Source organism: Argiope bruennichi, chromosome 11 (assembly GCF_947563725.1).
Source record: "Argiope bruennichi chromosome 11, qqArgBrue1.1, whole genome shotgun sequence".
Classification (NCBI taxonomy): Eukaryota; Metazoa; Arthropoda; class Arachnida; order Araneae; family Araneidae; genus Argiope; species Argiope bruennichi.
Genome location: NC_079161.1, coordinates 66,550,780 through 66,561,211, shown reverse-complemented (window position 1 = coordinate 66,561,211; position 10,432 = coordinate 66,550,780). Strand labels below are relative to the sequence as shown.

The window sequence follows — 10,432 nt, the reverse complement described above, 5'->3', positions numbered from 1 at the left end:
TACTGTTCGTTATAATTTTAAATTTAACATTCCCATAATTTGAAATCAGAGTTTAAAACAAAAAAGAATTATAGAAGAAGATAAGAGTTTCATAAAAAGGAAAAGACTCAGAAAAGAATCAGACACACATCACTTAATATGTCACTGGTCTAACACATATATGGCAATATTGTTGACAGACCACGTCTTTGCGGGTAGTACTAACTTTCAAATAATACCTGTCAAAATGTCATGGCATTCTGACCGTTAGTATAGATGTTACAGTCGTTTTAATGATCCCAGTTTCGTAATTTTCAAGACAATGGTTAGAAAGGGATTTCGTGTGTTGATTAACCACTGTTTTTTGATGGGAAAAAAATACTTTTGAAGCCAAAAAGTGACTTGGTAAGCATTATGGTGACTCTGCACCAGGTAAATCAACTATTATTGACTGGTTTGCAGAATTTAAACGCTGTCTTACAAGCACCGATGATGCTAAATGCTCAGGTCCCCCAAAATTGACAGTTGTTCCGGAAAAAAGTGCCACCAAATTTTTTTTAAAAGACCGCAATGTGAAGTTGCGTGAGATAGCTGACACCTTGAAGATATCAGAAGGGAGTGTCTTTACAATTTTACATGAACATTTGGGCATACGCAAGTTGCTTTCGAAGTGAATGCTGTGTTTGTTCAAACCGGACAAGAAATAACAACGCGTCGACGATTCAGAGCGCTGTTTCAGCGAAATAAAAAGACTTTCTTGCATCGGAATGTGACAATGGATGAAACATGGATCCATCACTACATGCCTGATTCAAAAAGATCGTCAGCTGAGTGGACAGCAGCCGATGAAAGAGGTCCAAAGCGACCAAAAACTCAAAAGTCGGCTTGGCAAGATTATAGCATCTTTATTTTGGGACGCGCAAGGAATTTATTTATCGACTATCTTGAGAAAGGCAAAACTATCAAAACTGAATATTACATGGCATAATTGGATCGATTTAGTGCAGAAATCAAGAAAAAAATGACCCACGTGCAAAAGAAAAAAAGGACCGTTTCAGTAGGACAATGCCCCGTGTCATCATCCCGCCCACCTACCGTTCAGATCTGACTCCCAGCGACTACTGGTTTTTTGCAGACATGAAAAAGATGTTCCGGGGAAAGAAATTTGGCTCAAATTAAGAAGTGGTTGCCGAAACCGAGGTCAAACGTCTTCTCTAGTCAACCCAATTTAAATTATCACAATTTATTCATTAAATCATTTACACGGATTTTTAATAAAATTTCTAATAATATTAATATTAGATGTCAAAATTTCCGTGAAATTTAAAAATCAGGAATATTGTTAAAATTTCTCTGTTATGCGTCAGAATACCACAAGAAGGAAATAGTTGAATTCATTTCGAATGGAATCATAGTTTCATCAAAAATGTTTTTTCCCAACGAAAAGGGCCAATAGTCATCATGAATGTGAAAATTCCTCTTAATTATATTGCAATATGTAGCGTAAGAAATTGGCAGATGCACTGATCTTTTTGCCATTAAATAAACAATTTTCCATTTAAAATCCAAATTACGAATAAATTAATAAAGTTACCATTCACTTTTGCATTATAATATATTTATTTTTCTACTTAGTCAGATCATTGAGATTTTTCGAAAACTGGGAGAGTGTGTATGAAAATTAAAATAAGTGAATAATGATTGAAATTCTTTATTGCTGGGAGATGCCGTCATATTATCCTATATATAAATACGTATATACCTGTAACAAATGACGTTGCGTATAAATTCTGATCATAAAAGACATATTTATTCACTTTACCATATACTAAAATTTTTAAGATACATGAATAGAGAACACATTTACACATGTACTATTACCATTTATATAGGAAGTACAGAAAGAAACAAATGAATAATACTTGTTACGGCAAATACAGAAATGAATTTGGTATAAGAAAAAAAGGTTGCGCATTGTAATTCTATTTCATTTAATAGGAATTTTTAAAATATATTCAAGAACATATGGCGACCAGTATTTTGAAAGAAAAATAATTATCATAATAAGGTACATATAACTTCGAAGGCCTTTACATTTTGTTTTCATTTTGAGATCACACACAACTGCATGCATATGCAGGTTATTATTCCGATTGGATACTGGGAATATGAATGTTTTGCGCCTGCTTTAACATTTCTTTCCTGATAGCTTAGCGCTATAAATATAATTTTATGTCCTTTTTTTTTCGGACTGCATTTATGGAATAATTCCTTAAAAAATGTCAAAAATTACCAAAAAAAAAAAATACTTCGACGAAGAACTTTTTTTTCTCAAATTAGTTAAGAAAGAAAATGAATTTGTCCGAGTTGGTATAAGGAAATTAATAATATCGTAAACACTGAACTATTTTTTTTATTTGTTCACCATTGGGATTTGGTTGAAATTGAAGCCAACACAGACAGATGGGTCAATGCACTTGTACAGTAAAAATCGGAACGAAATACGTGAGAAAGCGACATGTCTATTTAAATGCATGATTATGCTACAATACTGCTATATTGGTAGACAAAAAAAAAACTTTTTGTATAATGAATGTTGTAGCCAATGCTCATTCTACTAGTTGTGAGGAAGTTAAATCCTTAAAGATGTATGGGTGTGGCGAAGTACATGTTCTGTAAAACTAGGGAAGCTAAAAAGTTTCCGCGAATACGTGGCGATCGGACGTGCTCGCAGTTAAGTAATTTCCAAAAATATTTACTGAGATGTTTATGTATGTTAAAACTTCTTTCCATTCGCACAGTGGGATAATAAGAATATTTGGAGTACAATAGAAAAAAAGTTACAAAGTCAATTAATTTTTTTTTATAATACTTGCATGTGGTACTCACAATTATTAGCGCAACCAGCAATTCTCTAAAAAAGTTTCATGAAAAGGAACAGATTCTGTAAAACTTATTCTTATATTAGAATGATCTAATATAAAACCAAGCTCACTAACCAACACCCTTCGGTTTACAAAATTAGACAACCTTCTTCTAATGGAAATGAATTTCAAATTAACATCATTCACAGATTAACTAGATGACCAGAGGTGATTCCAACGCCCTACATAACTGCGGAGACAACTGCTCGCAGGTTGATGCATCATTGGTCATCGAGATTTGTATGTCATTGGACAATACCAACTGTTCAGAGTACGAACTTCCAATTCAATCGTTTCAGAGAATTTGTTAACATGTTAGGCTGTTACAAGTTGCGCAGGTTAACAGCTAGCTAGGTACAGTTATGGATAAAATGAAGCCCTTGATCCTACAAGGAAAACTCATGAAAAGGCACAAATTTAGAATATATTATTACTTTAATAAATATAAACGAATATTCAACCTCGTTCATTAATCACCCTCTTAATATTGACAAGATTTTAAAACATCTATTAATTATAATAATGTAAAGATACTGTGATTGCACCTTCATTTGCGCCAAGAAAACGGAATAGTTCCTTACTTATCATTAGTTATTTGTCAGAAATGTGGCTGAGATCATTTGCCGAGTACGGCAAATAAAACCAGAAAAGTATACAACACAAGTTTCATGAAAAAGAAGATTCTTTATAAATTATTCTTGCATTAGAATGATTTAATATAAAACCAAATACACTAATCAACACACTTTGGTTTGGAAGATTCGACAACTTTTTTCTAATGTAAATAAATGTTATATTAATACTATTGTTGGATTTACTAGATGTCCAAATGTGATTCCAACATAACTGCGGAGACAACTGCTCGCACCTTCATGCATCGTTGGTCTTCCAGATTTGTATGTCCATTGACAGTACCAACTGTTCAGAGTACGAGCTTCCAATTCAATCACTTCAGAGAATTTTCTAACATGTTAGGCTGTTACAAGTTGCTCTGGTTTACAACTAGCTTGGAACAGTTATGGCTAGAATGAGACCCTTGATCGGACAAAGAAATTTCATGAAAAGGCACAGATTTAGAATATATTAATTTTATTCATATGAACGAGCATTCAACCGCATTCATTAATCAACTCCTCATATTGGCCAGTTTTTAAAACATCTATTAATTATAAGAATGTAAAAATAGTGCGATTACACTTTCCGAGAAAACGGAATAGTTCTTTAATTGTCATTAGTTATTTGTTAGAAATGAGGCCGAGTTCATTTGCCGAGAACGGCAACTAAAACCAGAAAAGTATATAACACAAGTGTCATGAAAATGAAGTTTCTTTGAAAATTAAACTTGTATTAGAATGATTTTATATAAAACCAAGTACACTAATCCACGCACTTGGTTTGCAAGATTCGACAATTTATTTCTGATGTAAATAAATGTTATACTAACACCATTGCTGAAATGTTAGTTTGATAATTGTTCATGTCGGGTTGCTTAAGTACGGCCAGAAAGAGACCCTTGATCCAAAAAGGAAGCTTCATGATAAAGCAAAGATTCAGAATAAATTATTATTGCTTTTATTAATATGAACGAATATTCAACCACATTCACTAATCGACTTCCTCAGATTGGCAGGTGTTAAAAAATATATTAATTGTAATAATGTTAAGAAACTGAAATGACATCTTCATCTGCACCAAGAAACCGGTATAGTTCCGTAAGAATCATTAATTACTCAACACGCTGAACTAGGGATTGCAATATCGGAACAAAATTTCAATACCGGTATTCGGTATTTTTTAGATCTTAATACCGGGATACCGGTTTTAATACCAATATTAGAAATTTCAGAAAAAGAAAGAAAACACAGGTGTTTCTTTGTGGGTTTTTTTTTTTTTTTTTTTTTTTTTTTTTGCCAGTTTTATTTGAGAGGGTAAATATCACAAAAAAAAAAATTAATTTATAAATTATAACAGTATGTAAAGAATCACAAAAAAGTAAAGGAACATTTTATTTATTTAAATCACAAAAAAGTATAAATATCACTATTCAGTCTGTGGTACTATTACAAATTTTTGATATGTGATCTTAAAAAACATAATGCATTAATTGTACTGTCATTAAGCCTGAAAAGTAATTTTGTGCAAAAATTACCATCTGTCGAAAACGCTCTTTCGGCATCTACGATAGTTGGTGGTACTGTTAACAATGCGAGATATATTTTTTCCAAGTATTTACCTCTAAATCCCTCATCTTCAAATAAATCCATTTCTCGTCGGATGTTTACATTTTTTTATTTATCGCTAATTCTAATTTTCGTTCAAGAGACAATTCCTTTTCACTGTCGACATTAGTGTCATCATAATTTTCGATAACTGAACCGAATTCTTCTGAATGTGGATAGGTTTGTAGGTAAAAAATTTTAAGAAAATTTATTGTAAGCTTAATCAGATTTGAATTGGTTCTTTTCTTTTCTTTTCTTTTTTAAAATCATTATAATTATGTAAATACCATAAGACATTTTCTATTTCGGTATGCTTTCTGTGCTATTTTTTCAATGTAATATATAACTCTTCAGATAATGATGTGTGCTTTCTTTCAGTGACTGCAAGATGAAATTTATTGTTGCATTAGCTGTTAATAAATTAGAATCTCGCCGACATAATGCCTCAATAGTCAATTTTATTGGAAGTAGAGCTGATGCAGTTCTGGATATTAAGTCGAATTCACTATCTGAAAAATTAATTTACAGGTTTAAGTTGCTTATTGGTTGGATTGGATTTCTCAGGTTTAAAAATCGTTCCATCATTAGGAGTAAACTGTTCCAACGTGTTTTAGAATCTAATATTAACGTATATTCTGTTTCATTTTCAGTTAGTATATATTTTAGTAATATGTCATCTTTTATAGGGGAACGCTTAAATATCTTAACAATTTTTAGAACTTTATAAATTATAGGAAGCAATTCTTGATGGGTTAACATTTCATCCTCATTAGCAATATCTTCTTCAACAAATACATTGTCATTATCTTCATTGTCAATATCACTCACACTCTCTTCAATGCCGGAATCCGAAGTTTCTATATCCACAGTATTTGGATTCTTCCGTTCTTTATTTTTTGGGTATAATACATCTATTACTCCTAATTGAATTCCATGAGCATAGCACAATTGCTGATTTGCACCAATCAACTTTCCAACTTTTTTCATAACAAAATACCGGTATTCGGTATCCTGGTATACCGGTATTGCAATCCCTACGCTGAACCGCATTGAGAGCAGTGAAACGAAATCTGTATATTTTGTCTCAATATTCTAGAGTATTTTTATACTCTCCGTTTCCACTTCACTTGATTTCTCGTGCAAAATTATATTGTAAATTCCCTTGTGTGTTATATTATTTAATGAACATTAATTTTCACGACTTTTTAATTTCATTTTATATTTCTTTTTAAGATTCGTGTCCCTAAGATTATATCAAGATTAAAGATTTTTATAATATTTGCTAGTGATCCTCGCATTCTAAGGCGTGAGCAAAGTTGCGTGAAAAGGAACAGTTTCTGCATAAAGTATTCGTATATTAGAATAATCTAATATAAAACCAAGTTCACTAATCAACACACTTTGGTTTACAATATTAGGCAGTAACATTCAATAATTGTAAATAGTATTCCTTTTTTTATAAAGTAAATCTCTTAAGAGAATGATTCATTTTTCTTCTAATCCTTTCTTTTCCTAAGTGGCGTGATATTTTTTCTATTTTTTTTCCTTCAAAGATATTATGAACTTTCAATTCAAGATATTATTTTCCTAAGATTATTATGTAGATTGTGGATTTCGATATATATATAATTAGAGTATGCTGATTTCGTTTCTTTATTGAATTTAAAAAGTTTCCATTAGATAAGACTACTTTTTGTTTCAAGCTTATTTAATTTTAATCTCGTCTTCGAAGTAACTTTTATTTCACCAGATATAGGAATAGTTATTCTGACACATGGTTGAATTTCTTGCTGCATTTTATCAGATGTTGAAACCACCGAATCTTTTTCGTCTTCAGAATGATATGCACCAAATCTGGCTGTTATATTTGCTATAATTTTACATTTTTTTAGAAGAAAAGATTTTGCTTAGTTTTGTCCACTAAAATTTCTTTTTTCTTTTTTCCCACAATGACAGGATTTTAAATATGAGCGATAATCAAATAGTTTATAAAAGAAATACGGCAGAATATCTTTCAATATAGTGTGGAGACAAAGAATATCTCGCATTCGTCTGTGCGCTTCAACAACCTCTTATTGTATATCCAAAACTTTGACATTTGTAGAAGCGCAAAGAGTTTTGATTTTAAGAGTACCCAGTGCAATTAATGTGCGTAGATTTCGAATCAGCTGCTAAGCTAAAAGCAATAGCCGTTGGTGATAATTCCCTGTCTATTGGCTCTGATCTTTTTTACTGCAAAAAACGTTTTGATATTTTAGATCATGAAGTCTGTCATATTTTGCTTCAATTCGTACCTGGGATCAAAAAATTAAATCTTTAGATTTGTCTACACTTATACGGGGTGCAAAGGTCACTTCATAATTACCATTATTTTTTTTATTTTGTTGGAGCCGAGACCTGTTGTTGAGTCAATCAACACATTGCAATTTTAACATTCCTTCAGAGATTTTATATTGTAATATAAATAAAAATTGCTTTTTGGAATCAATATAATTGAAACGGTATTAAACGAAAAATGATTCATTGTAATTATGAAGAATGTGTCGAAACAAATGTGCTGTGTGTTCAGGATGAATTGAAAGACTCATATACCTCATTTGCGCTTTAAGTATTCAGCATGCTTAACCAATTCATGTCTTCATTTAAAAACAAAACAAAAGAGGGTGCATATTCAATCAGAAAAGGAATCTTAATTCAAATCATATGAGAACGGAAGTTAGAAGTTAAAAAAAAAAGAAGGATCTGTAAGGTAACCATTTTTATAAAATTAAAAGTGCACGGAGGATTAAAACAGTTTCTTTGTTATCTCGTGATTATGAGATCGGTACATACATTTCCACATTTTTCCTCATGAGCGAACATCCACAGAAAACGAGAATATTAGAGAATTTGTCGAGATCCACAGTCAGAAAGCATCTGACAACCAACTAGAAGTTCCTGTGTGATTATGTACGCCTAAAAAGAGAGCCTTGATGCAAGGTAGTTTCACCCCTCAGGGGCTCACCTTCTTTAGGTGAGTACGGGTGTCCCAATCCCGAGGTACCCAGGGATCTATACTCCCTTTATGTTTCCACTCCCCTACGCCTTCTGCTTTCTGCTGTGTCTTTCCTTCCCTCGACGGCAAGCGAGGGAGTTCTCCATGAGAAGCTGTCGCCGCTCTGTTTGCTTCTTGCTTCTCATGGACAGCCAAAACCCCACGTGTTGGCCGTGCGTGGCAACCCACTAGAAAGACGGGTGATGCACTGTGGTCCCCGGTGTATCAATCGGCTGGTACCTAGTCACCTGAGTGGCTAGTCTGCTAGGGATCAAGCGAAGGGGTTACTCCTTGGGCTTGGCGTTAAGGGTGGTCACTGTCCCCGGGGGTAACTCCGAGCGTATAGGTTCCGGCTAGCACCAAGGTAAGCGCCGAGGCTGGGAATGGCCAGAGCCGGTGGCTGCCTTCCCTTGTTGGGCTCCGTGGTGGGCGGTGCCGTCGGGCCCGAAAATTCAACAATGTCATATGGGCTCCTCCAAGAAATCTCCCTTCAGTGGGCATCACTCTAATTACAAATCCTTCACTCACCATTTTGATTCCTTTTTTGTTATCAAGCGAGTATCCGATAAAAACGATACATTTAACTCTGTTTCACCTTTTTTGGTCCAAAAAGCAATATCGGCGACAGTCGGCGAAGTTGCATCAATCCGCAAAATGCGTTCAGGCGATTTGCTGGTTGAAGTATGCTCTAAAAAGCAAGCCCAGCAAATCATTAAACTAAAAGCATTGGCCACAATACCAGTTACAGTCTGTTCACATGCATCGCTAAACTATTCGAAAGGGGTAATAACATGCGGAGAACTATTTAATGTACCTATAGAAGAAATAACGAAAGAACTATCGTCGCAGGGAGTGACACATGTACGCCAGATAACAATTAGGCGGGATGGACAACTCCTCCCAACAAAGCATTTTATTCTAACATTCCATAGCCATCAGTTACCTGAATATATATGTGCTGGCTATATAAAATTACCTGTACGCCCGTATATCCCCAATCCATTGAGATGTTTTCAATGCCAGCGTTTTGGGCATTCGAAAACTAACTGCCGCGGGACTATCACTTGTGCCCGCTGCGCAGAAAAAGGCCACGATTGTCAGCAGTGCACTGCACCAGAAAAGTGCACATTCTGCAATGGCAACCACACATCATATTCTCGTTTATGCGAACGCTGGCAACTGGAAAAACGAATAGTTGCAACTAAAATAAAAGAAAATATTTCATACCCAGAAGCCAGACGGAAAGTTTTGGCCCAGACTCCTAAACCTGGTCTTAGCTATGCATCTGTGGTCCAAAAGTCCTTCTGTGAAAACTGTTCCTGCCCAAATTGCTCAAAACACACTTCCCATAAAAAACCTCCTGAAAAAGCATCTGATTCAGAAACAGAAAATTCAACTACCAGTGCTCCTGAGCCTGTCAAATCAAAAACTTCCAAACAAAAACCGAAACCTAATAAATCTCGGAAGCTAAAACTTTCTAAACGTGGTCTATCTGAAAAAGACCTTTCTCCAAAATTAAAAAAATCCCTTTTCAAAAATTCAGTCGCTCTTGGTCTTGCTAATCGGGGCATAGTCCACAAGGACTTAACCTCAATTTTTGGTGGAACGTCCAAAAGCCCTGAGCTCATATCACTTCATCCATCAGAAGAAGAGGATGACGATTTAAAAATGAGTTGCGAAATCTCGCAACCCCTTAACACTGTTCCAAATTTTTCTGCAACAAGAACCTCTTAATGGGTACCTTCTTATCATGGAATTGTCGCGGCCTCCGGTCCAAACTTTCTGACATCAAGTCCATCTTAAACACATTTCATCCTGCTTGCATTGGTGTCCAAGAAACCTTTTTGACACCAAGCATTCCCATTAAATTGCGTGGTTATAACTGTATTCGGAACGATGCAGGCACTGGCTCTCACAGTTCTGGTGGTGTCTGTATCTTTACATCAAATTTATATCCGAGCACATCTCTCACTTTGAATACAGCTCTACAGGCTGTGGCTGTACAAGTTCATGTACGATCATTGGTCACAGTCTGTTGTATTTACTTGCCACCTCACGATGTCATTAGCCAACAAGATCTTGATGATTTAGTGGACCAGCTTCCTAAGCCTTTTATTATTTTCGGAGATTTCAACGGACATAGTACCTTGTGGGGTTCGGATAGTACAAACTCTCGTGGGCGGCAGATCGAACAGTTTATAACTAATAACTGTATCTGTCTGCTCAATAATAAAGAGAAGACGTACTTCCACGAACCTACACGTAGCTTTCATACA

At 34.6% G+C, this 10,432-nt stretch overlaps 1 protein-coding gene across 1 annotated transcript; it reads left to right on the top strand.

Annotated features, from left to right (window-relative positions):
* The first annotated feature begins 8,621 nt into the window (after nucleotides 1–8,621).
* On the top strand, nucleotides 8,622–9,890 carry LOC129956593 (uncharacterized). The gene has a single exon (XM_056068522.1). It carries the CDS (start codon nucleotides 8,622–8,624, stop codon nucleotides 9,888–9,890), a length of 1,269 nt encoding a protein of 422 aa, XP_055924497.1.
* Nucleotides 9,891–10,432: the final 542 nt, after the last annotated feature.

Bases quoted from the DNA above. Each gene is read 5' to 3' on its own strand.
- LOC129956593 (XM_056068522.1), top strand. From the start codon at position 8,622: ATGGGCTCCTCCAAGAAATCTCCCTTCAGTGGGCATCACTCTAATTAC.